The sequence below is a fragment of the Bos javanicus genome, chromosome 7, assembly GCF_032452875.1.
Source record: "Bos javanicus breed banteng chromosome 7, ARS-OSU_banteng_1.0, whole genome shotgun sequence".
NCBI classification, from domain to species: domain Eukaryota; kingdom Metazoa; phylum Chordata; class Mammalia; order Artiodactyla; family Bovidae; genus Bos; species Bos javanicus.
The window spans coordinates 4652566-4671759 of record NC_083874.1 but is presented as its reverse complement, the minus strand read 5'-3'; the positions used below and the strand labels follow the sequence as shown (position 1 = coordinate 4671759).

Below are 19194 nucleotides of genomic sequence, written 5' to 3'. Positions count from 1 at the left end.
GGGAGGCAGGGGCGCTCAGCGTCCATGTGCCTCACCTGCCTGACCTGGGAAGCCAGTACACCTGCAGGGGTGGCTTCAACCAGGGAACCTGAGGCTGGGGAAGAAGCCAGTAGCCCAGGAGCTGGCTGGAGCCAGGCCACCCGATCCCATCGCGGAGCCTCCTTCAACAGAGACACCTCCTTGTGAGGACATCCTCCCGGCATATCTAAGATGGACACAGAGCAGCCAGGCAAACCACGAGGAGCTGACACCCTCCCGACAGGCGTAGGTTGTAGAAACCAGAGGTACTGGGAGACCACACACTCGGGATAGGTGTCCCCGCGCTGCGCCTCAATTTCCCTTGCTGAAGGCCCACCAGGAGGACGCTGATGATGGACCAACGACACTGAGCATTAACCTTGGCCCTCAGTCACCAGCAGCTTATTAATTTCTCGAAAGCAGAGCAGGCCAAGGCAGGCTGAACTACCCCAGGACTGCCTGTTCAGGAGTGTGCCTAGGAACCCTAGGAAGTGCTGAGCAGGCTTTGGGCCCCTGACCCAATGTTCTCTGTGCGTGGACAATATAGCCCACTTGTTGTCTGCCCAGGAAGCTGACTAGGGGTGACACTGACCCCCAAACGCTGTCTAAGGTCCAGGGCCCAGCCTTGGCTCTCCCAGCATCCAGAACATCCACTGTCCAGGAGCTGGTAAAGCCAGCACAATCGAGGAAACCTGCCACCCAACTGCCCCCGAGCCACAAACACAATCCAAGAACCAGAAAAGAAAGGCTGCTGGCTTCCATGGCTGTCACATCCATCCAAAACCACCTCTAAATTGCACTCGGTAGGACTCTGGCAAGAAGCTCATGACATCCACACCCTGAGACAAAGGCAGCAACCCAGAAAGACATAGGCCCTGCAGCAGCCGTCGCCAGGGCCACACACACGTCCTCCACCTCGCCCCCTCATCGTTTACCCTCCGCAGACCTGCAGCGGCTCTTGGATGGGCCACAGCTGCCTTTCCTCCCCTGCCAAGAGTCACTCCAGAGGTGACCACCAGCGTCTCTAAAAGCCCTGCAAAAGCTGACTCTCACAAACCTACCTCAAGCACGACAACGAGCCAGGCCCGCAAAGGCATTTCTGCTCCGTGGCCAGAATCAGGAGGGGTCAGGTACGTGCACCTTCCCCAACCAGGCAGCCCCAGTACTTCCACGTGTGTCCCCCCGCCTGACCCCAGGGGACCCCAGCTCAGGCATCCAAGTTTCTACCCCCAGGCTCCCCTGCCCCGTGCCTGACCGAGCTGACAGTCCAACACCACAAAACAGCCCATGTCCCTCCTGTGCCTCGGTTTCGCCAGACAAGAGTTCAGTTGCTCAGCACCTGCGAGCTTCGGCTCCGCCCCTCTGCAATTCTGCATCTCTGCACAGCCCTGCTCAGCACAGGACAGAGGGCAAGGCTCCAGGCACCTGGGAATCCCCAGGGTCGGTGTGACGCCGGAGGACTACAGACCTGTTCAGAGTCTGCACTGCAGGAGAAAACGCAGCCACTAAAAAGCAAAGCTTAGCACTGTGATTTAAAGGGGAAAAAAAAGCTCATACAGTTTTGGGGAAGAATTGAGACCTAAGATTATGTAAGGGGCTTCTCTGGTGGTTGAGTGGTTAACTACTGAGCAGTGATTCTGGAGTCCAAGAAATTAAAATCTGTCACTGCTTCCACTTTTTCCCCTTCTAGCTGCCATAAAATGATGGGACCAGATGCCATGATCTTAAGTTTTGGGGGTTTTTTTAGTTTAGTTTTTTTAATGTTCCATTTTAAGCCAGTTTTTTCCATTCTCCTCTTTCACCCTCAAGAGGCTCTTTAGTTCCTCTTCACTACTGAGCCTGCAAGCCGCAACTAAAGAGCAGCCCGTGCCCAGCAACAAAGACCCAGCACAGCTAAAAGTAAGTATTTTTTAACAATAACATTTTAAATTAAAAGAATACTACATGAGAACACCACTGTGATACCTCAGTGCCTAGATGCAAGAAAGAGGAGGGCACCAAGGTGTCAACACAGCCCATGGGAACAGCGAATCACTAGCATTCATCACTGAGCTATACTGCTTTATGGTGGAAAGAAAGAAATTCTGACCCACGTCACTTTTAAATAGGAGCTCAGTGACCCCAAAAGGCTTCCCTGATAGCTCAGTTGGTAAAGAATCTGCCTGTAATGCAGGAGACCTCGGTTCAATTCCTGGGTCGGGAAGATCCACTGGAGAAGGGACAGGCTACCCACTCCAGTATTCTTGGGCTTCCCTTGTGGCTCAGCTGGTAAAGAATCTGCCGGCAATGTGGGAGACCTGGGTTCGATCCCTGGGTTGGGAAGATCCCCTGGGGAAGGAAAGGCTACCCACTCTGGTATTCTGGCCTGGAGGATTCCATGAACTGTGTGGTTCACGAGTTCGTAAAGAGTCAGACACGACTGAGCAACATTCACTTCACTTCAGTGACCCCACAAACTTCCCAAACCCGTGAGGGCCCCCTCCCCTCTGGAGGGGTTGTGGCAAGTCACCAACACCCCCCTCTGGCCTGGTGACTCAGCCAGGAGCCACAGCTCAGTGTGGCCAGGGAGGGCCCAGCTAGGAGGATATAATTAGCATCAGACTCCAGCGCAGCCACTTGGTGCGGGGACAGGAGCTCTCCCCCTGGATGCTTTGCTCAGACAGAAATGCACATCGCGGCTGTCTGTGCCACCTACTGCACAACCGGTCAGAGGCTGTCTCTGGAGGGACTGTTCTAGAACACATCCCTTTGGGCTCTGGGTGACTGCAGAGTGGCCACGGATTGCAAAAGATGAGATCTCAGACAACTCCAGGTCACGCGAGCCACCGAGAAGAAAGACCAAAAAGAAAGTCATACAGGTAGAGCAAGGGAGCGAGGCCCTACAAAGGAGGAACCCAGGGGAGGCAAACCCCAAGGCGCAGGAGGGACTGAGAGCCGGGCCCATCAAGCAGGGCTGCTGCCACAAAGAGGCAGCTCTCTCAAAACCAGAGTCTGATCTGGGACCAGGAGAAGCAGTCTTGTTTTTCAAGATGTCACAATCCGGGTATGATGTCAAAACTACTGCAAGGGTGATGAACTCTGGCCTTGCCGATGAGTCAACAGAGGATGGGTTTCCGAGAGCCGACGACTGTTTACACACAGTCACCATGGCGAATGGCTGCCGGAAACCCAGTCAAGGGTCACAGCTGCCAACGGGGGCTTGGCCCCTCACACACAGCCTCACAGGCTAACCACAGAAATGACCAGCACTTGCCCCACACCCCTCAGTACCTGTGAGGCATGCGCCTTCTGGGAGGGACTCCCCACCCTTCAGAGGGGCAAAGCTCAAGGCCACACACTGAGTCACTGCCCTCCAGCCAGGTGCCCGACTCCTGGCCCATCTCAGCTGCGAGATGCCGTCAGGAGACTCGGCCTCCAGGAGTCTTGACCTGTGTCCTCATCTGAGCAATAGGAACCACTCCCCACCTGGGGCTGACAGCCAGGAGACAAGATGAAGTCACGTGTACAGCTCAGGCCAGCGCCAGCACGTGGGGCATGATCCATAGGCACTGGTCATCACCTGCAGGTCTTCTCAAAGGAGAGGGGACACGGGACAGCCAAAGCTGGCAACTTCAGGCACCTGCATGGCCACTCACGTCACCAACACTCCCAGGAGCCTAGAATGCTGGCATTTCATAAGGACTTGAGACCACAGTGGGACTCCCTTTCAGAGCTAGGTCCCAGTGGCTCAAATTCCCTCCTAATTTGAGAGGCAGCCTGGGCCAGTGAGGACAATCCAAGGGACCTCAGCTAGCAACACTGCCCTTCAGAGCCTCAACTGCCCACAAAGAACAGTGTGAACAAGAAGTTAGTCTACCAGCCAAGACTGTCAAGAAGATACTATGTGCCTGGACAAAGGGCTTACAGGGACCTGGATGGAAGCCAGGAGGGGCAGCGAATTTAGCCAGTCGCTATTCCTAAAGACAGCCCATCTGACAGACAGACATGGCTGGCAAGAAGCCACCACCAGTTAGGGCCAAGTGGGGTGCCCCACCCCAGGAAGGGGAGACAAACCCACCTCCTGGGGCCTCACCAAGGCGGAGGGGAGCAGAGGCTAAATTAAGGCTCCTCCTGCCACTGGTGTCCAAGCTGAGGCCCACGCAGCTAGCCCCTTAGCAGCAGGCGAGCAGCCCCCAGTGTAAGTCCAGAACAGTCTTATGGTATTTGCTGCAGAGCCCCTCTTCCTACGCCCGTCCCAGGCAGAGCCCTGTAGCCGCCTCCACCCCTTTACCTAGCCCCCAGCCCCCACCCTCAGCAAACACCCTCCCCAGCCCCTCATGTTTCAAGGCCTGTATATGTGCCATGCCTGGAACCCCTACCCCTTCCTCCCTGGGGACCCCTCGCCTGGCAGACCTCAGCTCTGGCATGCCCTAAGCATGCCTCTCTTAATCAGCGGCCTTTCACGCCGCCCCATTTTATTTCCTTCCTGACACTGACCGCTGACAAGCTCTTCATGCCGATTTCGGTGCCACCCTGTTCATTATCTGTCCCCTGCCTCTAGCATTCCAGCTAGAGAGACTAGGGACACATTCTGGTTGCTGGTAAACATCTAGCCCCTGAACGGTGTCCCTGTACAGACCAGGCACTCAAATCAGATTCAGGAAGATTGTCTCCCATAGTCTCTGCTCGGAGAACACAATGGCACCCTACTCCAGTACTCTTGCCTGGACAATCCCATGGACAGAGGAGCCTGGTGAGCTGCAGTCCATGGGGTCACTAAGAGTCAGACACAACTGAGTGACTTCACTTTCACTTTTCACTTTCATGCACTGGAGAAGGAAATGGCAACCCACTGAAGTGTTCTTGCCTGGAGAATCTCAGAGACAGGGGAGCCTGGTGGGCTGCCATCTACAGGGTCACACAGAGTCGGACACGACTGAAGCGACTTAGCAGCAGCAGCAGCAGCAGTCTTTGCTCAAACCTCCAGGTGGGAACCGGCCCTGGGTCCCCACACCAAGTGCTGAGAACCTGTGAGGGATCAGGGCTGCGCACATGCCAAAAGAATCCCGAAAGCCCCAAGAGGAGAAGCCAGAGCTCAGAGAGGGCAGGGCCCGAGATCCTGGGAGTCTGGAGAGAAGGACTGGCCGCTGGGAGGGCTCAGGTACTAGGACTTTCACAGTCCCGAGAGAAGAATCCAGAGCTCAGAGAGGGTTGGGCGCTGAGACACCCCAACCCTGAGGGCGGGATTAGGAGCTAAGAGGGCTCAGATACTGGGACACTCATAATCCTGAAGAGAAGAAGGATCCGGAGCAGCCACTGGGATGCTCTGAGGAGGAGGAGCTGGACTGGGAGGGGTCAGGCACAGAACCAAGGCCTCATGCAGGTACACCTGAGATGCAGAGATTCAAACCCAGACAGGCTCCAATTCGCAGGCTTCTTGGGCCCTTCCCTGAGCCCTCAATTTTCCCTAAACAACATCATCTTCCTCTTCATTAAGAAACTTATAATCCAGGAGAGGAAAGGGTCACTCAGCAACAGATCCATCAAATCTGACGATGAAATATCCACGTGATCGAGGAAGGTGCCCCAGCATCGTCGGAGTCACTGTCAGGGACACTTCTCTGAACAGACCCATGATGTGATCTTGGAGTGATGTGCTGTGTTTACACGTCCTCTCTCTTCTCTCCCGGAAGTAACCCATCACAGCAAAAAGGGAGAGCCACGGGAGTGCCTTGGGACACACGCGAGACTGCCCGACACCCCAGTCTGGACAGTGGCAGCCACACGTGACTTCACCTTTACCTTCCACCACGTTCCAGGCTGGTCACCGGGTCTACACAAAGGCAGCTCAGATTCCAGACCCCTCGAGAGACGGAAGCTGTCAGGGACTCCTACTTGGGCTAGTCCAACAGCTAGGATTACAGGCTCCTGGAAGCCACAGAGAAAGTTTGGAAGGAAGCTCCTCGCCAGTCCCCTGCCACATCTGAGTTTGTAAGACCTCTTTGCCATTACAGCTCACCCTTGAACAACACCAGGGTTAGGGACACCAAGCCCCTAGCAGTCAAAAATCCTGAATAAACTTTACAGTCGGCTCTCCATATCCTGAGTTCCACATCTGCAGAGTCAACCAACCTAGTACTATCGTATGTGTTTGGTGAAAAAAAGAAACCCATGTATAAGTGGGCACTTCAAACTTGTGCTGTCCAAAGGGCAACTTAAAGTAAAACATAAACATAAAGTAACAACATAAAGTACAACACAGACAACATAAAGTAAGAGTGAAAACCCTCCCTCTCCACCGGTTGCAGTTGCTAAACCACGTAGTCGCAGTGCTAGAAAAGAGAAAACGCTGAACTGTGACGGTCGTACAAATGGGGATGCAACAAAACATGTATTGTGCTAAGAGCCAATACACAGCTCTAGGCACACAGGTTCATCAGGTCACCTTCCTGTGCCCACCACCCAGGAACACCGAATGACCGCGCTGCCCCGGGCTTACCTCAGGCCACGACACTGCCCATCTGGTAGGATTAACTACGAAATTGCCAAGAAACTTAAATCACCTGTCAGCCTCTGAGAAAAATGGAAGTTTGAGTCGCCCCCAAAACTCAGCCCAACCTGTCAGGTTAACACGACCGGCTTGCAGGAGCAGCTCTGCGAAGGAGCCCCTTCTGGCTGACCAATACTGACGTACACAGCTGGGCTCTGCGTGGGACGAACTGGAGTCTGCAGTTATACCTTCACCCTCACAGGAGGAAGATCCAGCTTAAGGGATGTAACCAACACCCTAAATTAAAAATAGCAGCGTGACAGCATGAGGTGGACGCACAGGCGGGCCTTCCGGGCGACTGGAGCCAGGGAGGGCAGCATGGCAGGGAAGGCGGGGCTCCCAAGCCACCGTGACCAGGTGCCAAGTTCACCTTATTTACACGGCGCAGGAGCTCTCCCCCAGCTGTTTCGAGGAAAGCCCGCCTTCCCGCAGAACGAGTCGGAATTGCCCAGGGGGGAAAAGACTTTGGGCTGGGATTCCACAAGGAAGGGAGGCTCCAGCTGGCCATCCGGCCCCCTCCTCACCTGCAGAGGCACCCCAGCCTCACCTGGGGGAATCCCTTTTGGACAAGGTGGGCACTCGCTCTTCCAAAATAGATGAATTCCCAGTTCAATGAAGGGGAAACCAAGACACGAGGACAGGAAGGAAACTGCCCCCCAAAGTGGGAAGAAGGGCGGGAAGGGTGGGCACTGGGAACAAAACAGGGAAAGAAATTCCGGGCTTAGCTAATGGTGCCGAACAAGCCCAGGGCAGGAAGAAAGCCGCATTCCTTCCTAGTTAGTCTCTCTCCTAACCCGCCCGAGGCCCCCCCATCCCCAGTATACACACACACACACACACACACACACACACGTACACACAGGGCAGGGCCTCCCTGAACCTGACACCAGACCCAACCCCCTAACCACTGGCTATGAAGCCCCTACTTTCCAGGCAAAGAGGAAAAGGACCCCCCCAACCATTTCCCCTCAGGACCTGACCATTGGACACCTGCAACTTCTGTCCCAACACAGGAGGAGGGCGCCATGACACAAACAGAAATGGGAAGAAGCAGCTTCTGACCACGGGCCCAGATGTGCTCCCCAGTCAGGCCTAGAGAGATGGTGCACAGAAGCCCATCCCCAACACCCCCTCCCCCGGTGGGCCAGGTGGCAGAACTGAAACGCCTCCAACTTCCCCAGAAGGGCCCAAATCGGCCCCTGTGAAGTGTGAGAGTCAGCGGGCAGGTGCAGTGGCCAGAGTGCCTCCCCAGGTGCCCACCCCAGGCTCCCAGCCTAGGAAAGGCTCCAAGCCAGCAACTCCCACCCCCAGCAACACCCCCTTAGAAAGACTCCCTCTTCCTAAAGGTGTCCAGCGGTTCAGGGTCACCTGAGGAACTGGGGAAACGCTGTCAGGCTCTGCCCAAACTTCCCTTCCCAAGAAATAAGAGTGAACCCAACTCCAGGAGCCTCCCTGGAAAGCGTCAAAGACGGCTCCCAAGCGCAGACAGAACCTCCCCACACAAAGTGAACAGGACCCCAGAGGCGCCCCGACAGCGGTGACCCACTGACCCACCCTGCCAGTGACCTAGACGGAAAAGCTGTTCCCGGGAACGCAGTCAGCCATCCTTACCAGTCTCCCTGCCAAGCAGCCAGACAGAGAAGTCCTAACCCCCGACCTCCTGTGCTCGGACAGCGCTACCTCCACCCGCTCCCCTGGTCAGGTGAGAAAACTAGTTCCTGCCCAGGTGCCGGGTGAGTCCGGAAAGGCCCCGGACGCCTCCAGGTGCCGACAAAGACGCCCCCCGGATCAGGCGCGCGAGTTCTGGCCCTTCGGCCGCCCTCGGCCGCCAGCCAGGGTCGCCTCCCGAGCCGAGGTTCCCCGCTCTCCGAGTGGGACATGCGCCCACCCCGCGGCCCGCTGGCCCAGAAACCCGCGAGCAACACCTCAGACGCCGGACCCCGCACCCCCAAGCCAGGACGCCGCGGAGAGGGGCGCGCGAGGCCGACCTGCGCCCCGACGCCCGCGCCGAGTCCGACGCTCACCTGGCTGGCGCGGTAGCTCTCGAAGGCCCTCAGGGCACTGTCGGTGAGCTTCACATGGAACACGGACACCTTGCTGCCGTCGCTCACCCGCCCGCACGACAGCCCGTAGCTCCGATCCTCCTTCAGCGCCGCCATCTTGCGACCATCGCTCCCCCGCCCCCCGCTTCCCGGCTCCTGGGCCAGCGGCGCGCGGGCCACGCCCCACCCCGCCGCCCGCTGACGCACTGCATTATTCATGAGACGCGGCTGGCCACGCCCCCTAGGGGCTGGGCTGGCGCCGCATTGCCCGCCGACGTGATGCATTATTCATGAGATGCGGCTAGCCGCACAGCGCTACAGGCCGAAGGCGGCCCGCAGTCACCGCCCCTGTTTTCTGCATATTCATAAGGATGGATGGCCCCACCTCTCAAGGCCCCCAGAGGCGTCCACTTCCGTGCCCGGACTCCGCCCCGACACGCGCACTCCTTCAGGCCCCGCCTCAATGTGTATTATTCATAACCCTGACTCAGCCAGGCGCGTCGAAGCCCCGCCCCACTAGCCGCTGACGTGATGTATTATTTATGAGGTCTCTTCAAGTCTTCCGTCTTTGGCTTCTGTGGAGAGCCCCAGCGAGGGCGTGGAGGGACGGGGCTGCGGAAAACACGTGGGGGCGCGGAAGCAGGGGCTGGCTGGGTGAGTGGGCGTGTCTATGCAAACCGAGCCCGAATTGGACGCTGGGTTGCGCTGGTGGCTCTTCCCTAAGGTGGGCCCGGGGCTGTTGGGGAATCGTGGGGGTTAGTGAACTTTGCTCTTCTCTAAGAGTAGACTTTTTATAGAATAAAATCCTACATTCCCAAAGGACCTTGAGGAGATGGCGGTTATCCAGCTCTCCCATTAAAAAAATGTCACATATCATAAAATTAACCCATTTAAAGTGTACAATTTTTTTAATACCAAATTCAGACTTAAACTGAAGAAAGTAGGGAAAACCACTAGACCATTCAGGTATGACCTAAATCAAATCCCTTATGATTATAGAGTGTAAGTGAGAAATAGATTTAAGGGACTAGATCTGGTAACAGAGTGCCTGATGAACTATGGATGGAAGTTCACGACATTGTACAGGAGACACGGATCAAGACCATTCCCAAGAAAAAGAAATGCAAAAAAGCAAAATGGCTGTCTGAGGAGGCCTTACAAATAGCTGTGAAAAGAAGAGAAGCAAAAAGCAACGGAAAAAGGAAAGATATACCCATTTGAATGCAGAGTTCCAAAGAATAGCAAGGAGAGATAAGAAAGCCTTCTTCAATGATCAGTGCAAAGAAATACAGGAAAACAATAGAATGGGAAAGATTAAAGATCTCTTCAAGAAAAATAAGAGATACCAAGGGAACATTTCATGCAAAGATGGGCTCAATGAAGGGCATAAATGGTATGGACCTAACAGAAGCAGAAGATATTAAGAAGAGGTGGCAAGAATACACAGAAGAACTGTACAAAAAACATCTTCACAAGCCAGATAACCACAATGATGTGATCACCCACCTAGAGCCAGACATCCTGGAATGCTAAGTCAAGTGGGCCTTAGGAAGAATCACTATGAACAAGCTAGTGGAGGTGATGGAATTCCAGTTGAGCTATTTCAAATCCTGGAAGATGATGCTGTGAAAGTGCTGCAGTCAATATGCCAGCAAATTTGGAATACTCAGCAGTGGCCACAGGACTAGAAAAGGTCAGTTTTCATTCCAATCACAAAGAAGGGCAATGCCAAAGAATGCACAAACTACCGCACAATTGCACTCATCTCACATGCTAGCAAAGTAATGCTCAAAATTCTCCAAGCCAGGCTTCAGCAATATGTGAACCGTGACCTTCCAGATGTTCAAGCTGGTTTTGGAAAAGGCAGAAGAACCAGAGATCAAATTGCCAACATCTGCTGGATCATCGAAAAAGCAAAAGAATTCCAGAAAAACTTCTATTTCTGCTTTATTGATTATGCCAAAGGCTTTGACTGTGTAAATCACAATAAACTGTGGAAAATTCTGAAAGAGATGGGTATACCAGACCGCCAGACCTGCCTCTTGAGAAATCTGTATGCAGGTCAGGAAGCAACAGTTAGAACTGGACATGGAACAACAGACTGGTTCCAAACTGGGAAAGGAGTACATCAAGGCTGCATATTGTCACCCTGCTTATTTAACTTACATGCAGAATACATCATGCAAAATGCTGGGTTGGATGAAGCACAAGCTAGAATCAAGATTGCTGGGAGAAATATCAATATCCTCAGATACGCAGATGACACCGCCCTTTTAGCAGAAAGTGAAGAAGAACTAAAGAGACTCTTGATGAAAATGAAAGAGGAGAGTGAAAAAGTTGGCTTAAAACTCAACATTCAGAAAACTAAAGTCATGGCACCTGGTCCCATCACTTCATGGCAAATAGATGGGAAAACAGTGGCAGACTTTATTTTTAGGGGCTCCAAAATCACTGCAGATGGTGACTGCAGCCATGAAATTAAAAGATGCTTACTCCTTGGAAGGAAAGTTATGACCAACCTAGACAGCATATTCAAAAGCAGAGACATTACCTTGCCAACACAGGTCCACCTAGTCAAAGCTATGGTTTTTCCAGTAATCATGTATGGATGTGAGAGTTGGACTATAAAGAAAGGTGAGCCCCGAAGAATTGATGCTTTCGAACTGTGGTGTTGGCAAAGACTCTGAGAGTCCCTTGGACTGCAAGGAGATCCAACCAGTCCATCCTAAAGGAAATCAGTTCTGCATATCCACTGGAAGGACTGATGCTGAAGCTCCAATACTTTGGCCACCTGATGCAAAGAGCTGACTCATTGGAAAAGACACTGATGCTGGGCAAGATTGAAGGCAGGAGGAGCAGGGGACAACAGAGGATGAGACGGTTGGATGGCATCACTGACCCAATGGACATGAGTTTGAGTAAACTCCGGGAGTTGGTGATGGACGGGGAAGCCTGGGGTGATGCAGTCCATGGGGTCACAAAGAGTTGTACTCAACTGAGCGACTGAACTGAACTGAGTGGCTGCACAGCAGTGTGAATGTACTAGATGGCATAGTATTGTACACTTTCAGTTCAGTTCAGTCGCTCAGTTGAGTGCAACTCTTTGTGACCATTGGGTCAGTGATGCCATCCAACCATCTCATCCTCTGTCGTCCCCTTTTCCTCCCGCCTTCAATCTTTCCCAGCATCAGGGTCAGTTCTTTGCATCAGGTGGCCAAAGTATTGGAGTTTCAGCTTCAGCATCAGTCCTTCCAATGAATATTCAGAACTGATTTCCTTTAGGATGGACTGGTTGGATCTCCTTTTCGAAAGCATCAATTCTTGGGCACTCACCTTTCTTTATAGTCCAACTCTCACATCCATACATGACTACTGGAAAAACCATAGCTTTGACTGGGTGGACTTGTGTTGGCAAAGTAGTGTCTCTGCTTTTTAATATGCTGTCTAGGCTGATCATAGATTTCCTTCCAAGGAGCAAGCATCTTTTAATTTCATGGCTGTGGGTACTGTCTCCAGTGATTTTGGAGCCCCAAAAAATAACTTCTGTCACTGTTCCCATTGTCTCCCCATCTATTGCCATGAAGTGGTGGAACCAGATACCATGATTTTACTTTTCTGAATGTTGAGTTTTAAGCCAACTTTTTCATTTTCATCAAGAGGCTCTTTAGTTCTTCTTCACTTTCTGCCATAAGAGTGGTATCATCTGCATATCTGAGGTTATTGATATTTCTCCTGGCAATCTTGATTTCAGCTTGTGCTTCATCCAACCCAGCATTTCGCATATGTACTCTGCATATAAGTTAAATAAGCAGGGTGACAATATGCAGCCTTGATGTACTCCTTTCCCAATTTGGAACCAGTCTGTTGTTCCACGTCCAGTTCTAACTGTTGCTTCCTGACCTGCATACAGATTTCTCAGGAGGGAGGTCAGGCAGTCTGGTATTCCCATCTCTTGAAGAATTTTGCACAGTTTATTGTGATCCACACAGTCAAAATCTTTGGCATAGTCAATAAAACAGAATTAGATGTTTTTCTGGAACTCTCTTGCTTTTTCCATGATCCAACAGATGTTGGCAATTTGATCTCTGGTTCCTCTGCCTTTTCTAAATCCAGCTTGAACATCTGGAAGTTCTCGGGTCACATACTGTTGAATCCTGGCTTGGAGAATTTTGAGCATTACTTTGCTAGCATGTGAGATGAGTGCAATTGTGTAGTAGTTTGAATATTCTTTGGCATTGCCTTTCTTTGGGATTTGAATGAGAAGCAACCTTTTCCAGTCCTATGGCCACTGCTGAGTTTTCCAAATTTGCTGGTATATTGAGTGCAGCACTTTCACAGCATCATCTTTTAGGATTTGAAATAGCTCAACTGGAATTCCATCACCTCCACTAGCTTTGTTTGTGGTCATGCTTCCTAAGGCCCCCTTGACTTAGCATTCCAGGATGTCTGGCTCTAGGTGAGTGATCACATCATTGTGGTTATCTGGGATGTTTTATGTATAGTTCTATGTATTCATACTGTGTATGAATACTGCTACAGGGATTCCAACTCCAGCCTGTCTGAGTTCAGGGCTGAAGTTATGGGATCCCCCACCCTTCATCTGGGATCAGTTCATAATTTTAAAATATACAATTTAAAAATATACAATTCTGTGTCATTAACAATAATTCACATTGTTATACAACCATCACCATTGTTCATTTCCAAAATTTTTTTCCATCATCACTGATCAGACATGCTGACAAGTTTGGCCACTGCTGTGCCCAAGTGTTAATCTGGAGGCTAGGCCAGGTAAATATAGGAGCAGGCCAGGGCTGCACTGCCCCTAAGAAGGGCCACATAAGGTCAGGAAGGGCAACTGAGAAGCAGGTGGTCTGGAGTTAGAGGATGGAGAGCGACAGCCAGCCAGACTGCTGAACAGAGTGAAATATGGGAGGAGCCAGCTCTGAGTGCTGACCAGCTTGTGTGTGCCATTAGGAAAGACACTTCCCCTCCTGGAGCTGAAAGTGGTTTCAGCTGAGAAACGGACAACAGTACTAATACCGCCCACCCCACGATGAGCGCTTACAATGCACCAGGCTCTGTCGCAGTGACACTCACCACTGCCCTTTGGGGTGGATACTGTGGTTTGGTCCCATTTGCCAGATGGGAAACTGAGGGCTTAGCGAAGTTAAAAAGAATTAAGAACACTGCAACTATGGGCTATGCTGCTTGGCAATAATTATTTCTCCATTTTACACTGAATGCCCCAGTGTCTCCCAAGAGGACCCTGGAAACAATAATGGAGGAAATCATCAGGCATTGGCATGCTCTCCAAAAGCCTCTAAGAACTAGGTCACCCAAAAAATTGGAAGCCAGTTGATTACCTTGGGGTGGTCTCTCAACATATAGTCCATGTAGCAAGCCCATTGAAAATGTTCTAGTTCTGTGATGGAAACAATGACCCTGGCCTGACCCTCACCCTATGGGACCTGGGATGTGTCTTGCCCTCTCTTTTCCTCACTTTGCTCATCCATAAAAGAGGGACAATAACAGCATTTACCCAAGAGCCTAGGCCTAGACCAAAGAAGATGCCATTATCATGGGGATCATTATTAATGGTTTTACAAGAGTTTAATCTACATAATCCCTTTCCTTTAGACATCTATGTTGTTTGCAGTTCATGGAATTTTAAGCCACACTGGGAGGAACCCCACTATTCATTAGCTGGCAACTGCTAATATATATATTAGTTAGCTATTGCTGCCTATTGAGGCATGACAAAGTGGCTTAATAAAGGAGCAGTTATTATTTCATAGTTTCTGAGTGCTAAGTCTGGTATGTTTTAACTGGTTCTCTGCTCAGGGGCCCATGAGGCTGTAGTCAAGATGTTGGGTGGGCTATGTCCTCACCCAGAAGCTCACCTGAAGAAGGCTCTGTGTCCGAGCTCCTTCAGCCTGTTGGTAGAACTCATTTTTTGGTGGTTGTAAGACTGAGGTCCCTACTTCCTTGCTGTCACTGGGGGGCAATCTCAGGCACTGGCCACGTGGCCCCCTCCATCTCAGTAATAGAAACCTCCCTTGTGTTGAATCCCTCTGACTTCCTCTTCTATAGCCAGCAGGGTTGGGCCTACCCAGATTATCCCCATATCTTAAGGTCAACCGTGCCCAGTGACAACACAATCATGGGATCGAGATACACTGCATTCCCCATCCAGGGATGATGCAGGATGAGAAATCTCAGGAACGCCTTAAAATTTCTGCAACACACAGCCCTGAGAGACGCATTGCTGCACATCTGTCCCACAGCTTCCTGAAAGTTGAGTTGCTAGGTCAGAGCAAGTGGACCTTGGGGATTTTGAAGCAAACAGTTTTGCAACAGAAGGAACATGAAGATCCCTGAGAACTCTGTTTGGAGCTGGCCCCTCTGCATGGTGGGGTGGCCAGCAAGCAGTCTGCTCCACCGCTCTCTTAGCTGGCCACCTCAGAGCCAGCAAGTCCCCCTTCGGGGGCCTCAGAGCTTATTTGTGCAATAGGGAGACTCACATCTCTTCTCGGGATGAGGCCAAAGACACCTGTTGTCAGGAATCCCTAAGACCATTATCAGGTTTGGTAATTCACTAGGACACACAGAACTCAGAAAAGCTCTTATATTCATGGCTGTGTTGATCACAGTGAAAGGATACAGTCTAGGATCAGCAAAGGAAAAGGATGCAGAAGGCAGAAGCCAAGAGAAACCAGGCACAAGCTTCTGGTTGCATACAGCACTTAATTCTCCCAGCAACGATCATGACAGCACACACAGAATACGGCCATCCAGGGAAGCACACTCAAGCCTTGTCCACGGTTTTTGTGGAGGAGGAGCGGTCAGTCATGTAAATATGGCCAATCACCCATCCAGAGACTGAGCTGATACCATGTGACCAAAAGCCCCTACCCTATTTTTCTCCCCTTTTTTTTTGGGGGGGGGGCAGGGCGGGGGCAGATGGCATGTGAGATCTTAGTTCCCTGACCAGGAAGTGAACCTGTGTCCTTCGGATTGGAAGTGCGGTGTCTTAACCACTGAACCATCAGGGAAGTCCCCCCCACCCTAAATCATATTGTTATTGTGGACTATTTGGCATGGCCCATGGCAACAAAGGTTCGTCTAGTCAAGGCTATGGTTTTTCCTGTGGTCATGTGTGGATGTGAGAGTTGGACTGTGAAGAAGGCTGAGCGCCAAAGAATTGATGCTTTTGAATTGTGGTGTTGGAGAAGACTCTTGAGAGTCCCTTGGACTGCAAGGAGATCCAACCAGTCCATTCTGAAGAAGATCAGATCAGATCAGTCGCTCAGTCGTGTCCGACTCTTTGCAACCCCATGAATCGCAGCACGCCAGGCCTCCCTGTCCATCACCAACTCCCGGAGTTCACCCAGACTCACGTCCATCGAGTCGGTGATGCCATCCAGCTATCTCATCCTCTGTTGTCCCCTTCTCCGCCTGCCCCCAACCCCTCCCAGCATCAGAGTCTTTTCCAGTGAGTCAACTCTTCTCATGAGGTGGCCAAAGTACTGGAGTTTGAGCTTTAGCATCATTCCTTCCAAAGAAATCCCAGGGCTGATCTCCTTCAGAATGGACTGGGATTTCTTTGGAAGGAATGATGCTAAAACTGAAACTCCAGTACTTTGGCCACCTCATGTGAAGAGTTGACTCATTGGAAAAGACTCTGATGCTGAGGATGAGATGGCTGGATGGCATCACCAACTCGATGGACGTGGGTCTGGGTGAACTCCAGGAATTGGTGATGGACAGGGAGGCCTGGCCTGTGAACTCCAGGAATTGGTGATGGACAGGGAGGCCTGGCCTGCTGCGATTCATGGGGTTGCAAAGAGTCGGACATGCCTGAGCGACTGAACTGAACTGAACTGATGGCCTCAGGTAAACTGATACTCTTATCAGTCAGGACATTCCAAGAGTCTAGAAGTGACCTCTCAGGTGCCAGTCAAGGGCCAGTCCTTTAAATGTGCAGGGTTTGCACAACCCATGCCTTTAGTTTCTTCTTTACTGCTCTACAGATGGGGTTCTAAGAGCCCTCATGGCTCCAGCAGAGGTACCAGGGAAGGCCTTGATTGGGTCACTGTGGGTCACATGACCACCCAGGAGCCAATCACTGTGGCCAGGCCGCTGGACTGCTCTGATTGGTCAGGCCTGAGATGCGGATCCACCCCTGAAGGCTGGTGGGGCACCAGCCCTATCTGTGTGGTAAGAAGTAAAGTTGAGTTCTACCAGGAGGAGAAATAGAGAACAGGCATTCAAAGCCACTGATGATGCTACACTGGGTGACCCCAGCCAGCACTCAAGTTGTCCTTTAGGGAAGATGTGAGATGGAGGCGTGTAAAGGTCACCCTGTTGAAGTGTTCAGGAGACGTGAGCTTTCACACACAAAGCTCATTCTTCCGTGTTCACTTCCAATTCATGGCCTACCACAAGTCGCACCCCTTGAGGGCAAGGGCCAGGCTGAGTCATCACTCAAGACAGGGTACACAGAAGGCACTGGTATACATTTTGATAAGAAAGAAAATCCATCCATCCAATCTCTGAGCACAGCACACGCTGTCCAGCCAGCACACCTTTGCACATAACCATGCCTGAATCGGGAGCAAGCACCATCTGACACCCGCCACAGGCCTCCTGTATCCTTAGGGTAACCTCATTGCCCCTCTGGCTCCCTACCGCCGCCCTGTTCACACCACTGAGGATGGGATGACCCAGGGGATGGATACACTAAAGTCCCCACCTGGCCCTGGCATTCAAGGCCTTTCTCACCTCTTGGCCTTGACCTGCAGTAAGATGCAGAAACAGCTGCCTGGACTCTGGAGGCAGGCTGACCTGGGCCAAATCCTGCCTGTTACTTCCAGGTAGTGGGACCCTGGGCAGGACCTGTCTCCTCTCTGAGCTTTCATCTGCTCGGCTAATAATGGGCACAACCAGAGTAACCGTGCACAAGAGGGGCAAAGGAAGGAGGCACAACCAGCCTGACTCCATCATCACTAAAAAGCTAGTCTTCAGGACACGTGAAACCTGCCAAGGGGACACAGAAACCCTCAGCATGGAGCAGACTCAGAAAAGACTCACAGGTGTGTGGTCAGGTGCTTTTTCTTAATATTTATTTACTCGGCTGCTCCAGTCTTAGTTGCAGCATGCAGAATCTTTAGTTGTGGTATGCAAACTCTCAGTTACAGCTTGTGGGATCTAGTTCCCTGACGAGGGCCACTGCATTGGGAATGCAGAGTCTTAGCCACTGGGCCACCAGGGAAGTCCCTCAGTTGCTATTTGACAAAGCTATCATAGTAACTCACTAGAGGAAACAAAGTCTTCCCCACAGATGTTTCTGCAACAGCTGGACACATGCATGTGTGTTCAGTTGTGCCCAGCTCTTTGCGACCCCGTAGACTGTAGCTGCCAGGCTCCTCTGCCCTGGTATTTTCCAGGCAAGAATACTGGAGTGGGTTGCCATTTCCTACTCCAGGGATTTTCCCCACCCAAGGATCGAACCGGTATCTCTTGCATCTCCTGCATTGGCAGGCAGATTCATTACTAACTGCACCACTGGGAAGCCTAACTGGATGGCTATTTGGAAAAATTTGAACCTCAACCCCAACCTCACACCACTTAGAAAAGTTAACTCAAAGTGGCTCCTGGATCTCAATGTAAAAGTTAAAGCCATAAGAGGTTTAAAAGAAAACCCAGAAAATCTCTACAGATGGCTCAAAAAGTTTTGACAAAAAGCATGTGGAATGAAGGGGGAAAAAATGACAAATTGGACTGCATTAAAGTTTAAATGTCTGTTCTTTGAATGAACAGAAAATGAAAAGTAAGGAACTGCCCTGAGGGCCCAGTGGTTAAAAACTGCCATGCTCCCAGTGCAGGGGACTTAGGTTCAATCCCTGGTCAGGGAATTAGATCCCACATGCCACAACCCACAGTTAGCATCCCACAACCAAGAGATCCTACATGCTGCGCCTAAGACCTGGTGCAGCCAAATGAATAAATGATAAGAAAATGAAAAGTGAGACACAAGGTGGGAAATATATTCACAACACACCTGACGAAAGACTTGCCCCGAGTATATGATGATGAAACGGGCACAGAACAAGGCTGCTGCGGGTCCACGGTGGACGGACGCCAGTGCTGCACAGCCAGCACTCAGGAGCGACAGCGGTTGACACCCCTCACAGCCAGGCCATAAAGTCGCCCCAGCCAGCCCATAGTCCATCTGGCCACCCCCTCAGGCCACCTTCCCAGCCTGAAACCACAGAGACCGAGCAGAGAGGGGGCATCCTGCCTGAGATGCAGGCCTCCTAGGCCTGGCCAACCCACGGCCCCCACCCCAGAGCCTCCCACGGAACCCCGTTCCCGTCAGAGGCCAAGGCAGAAACCCAAGGGGATTGAATGGTGCAGAGTAGGATCAGTTCCAAGCCATGGCCAGATGTGCCCTCAGAGTAATCCAGGTGGCCCCGAGAGGGCCTGGAGCAAGCAGGGCAAAGATCAAGTCTCAAGGCCTGACGGCCACTTTCAGCTGGGTGGCTGTGGCCAGTGGCTTCTCCTCCTGGACTGTAAGGGGGTGTGCGCTAAGTCGCTGCATTC

At 51.8% G+C, this 19194-nt stretch overlaps 1 protein-coding gene across 1 annotated transcript in view; it reads right to left on the bottom strand.

Moving 5' to 3' along the window:
• The window catches only part of ELL (elongation factor for RNA polymerase II), a 79298-nt gene extending 70592 nt beyond the window's left edge, over positions 1–8706 (bottom strand). The window contains exon 1 of the mRNA XM_061421530.1: positions 8572–8706. Within this exon, the coding sequence (XP_061277514.1) occupies positions 8572–8706 (135 nt within the window). The remainder of the gene's footprint in view (positions 1–8571) is intronic.
• Between the last annotated feature and the right edge of the window lie 10488 nt (positions 8707–19194).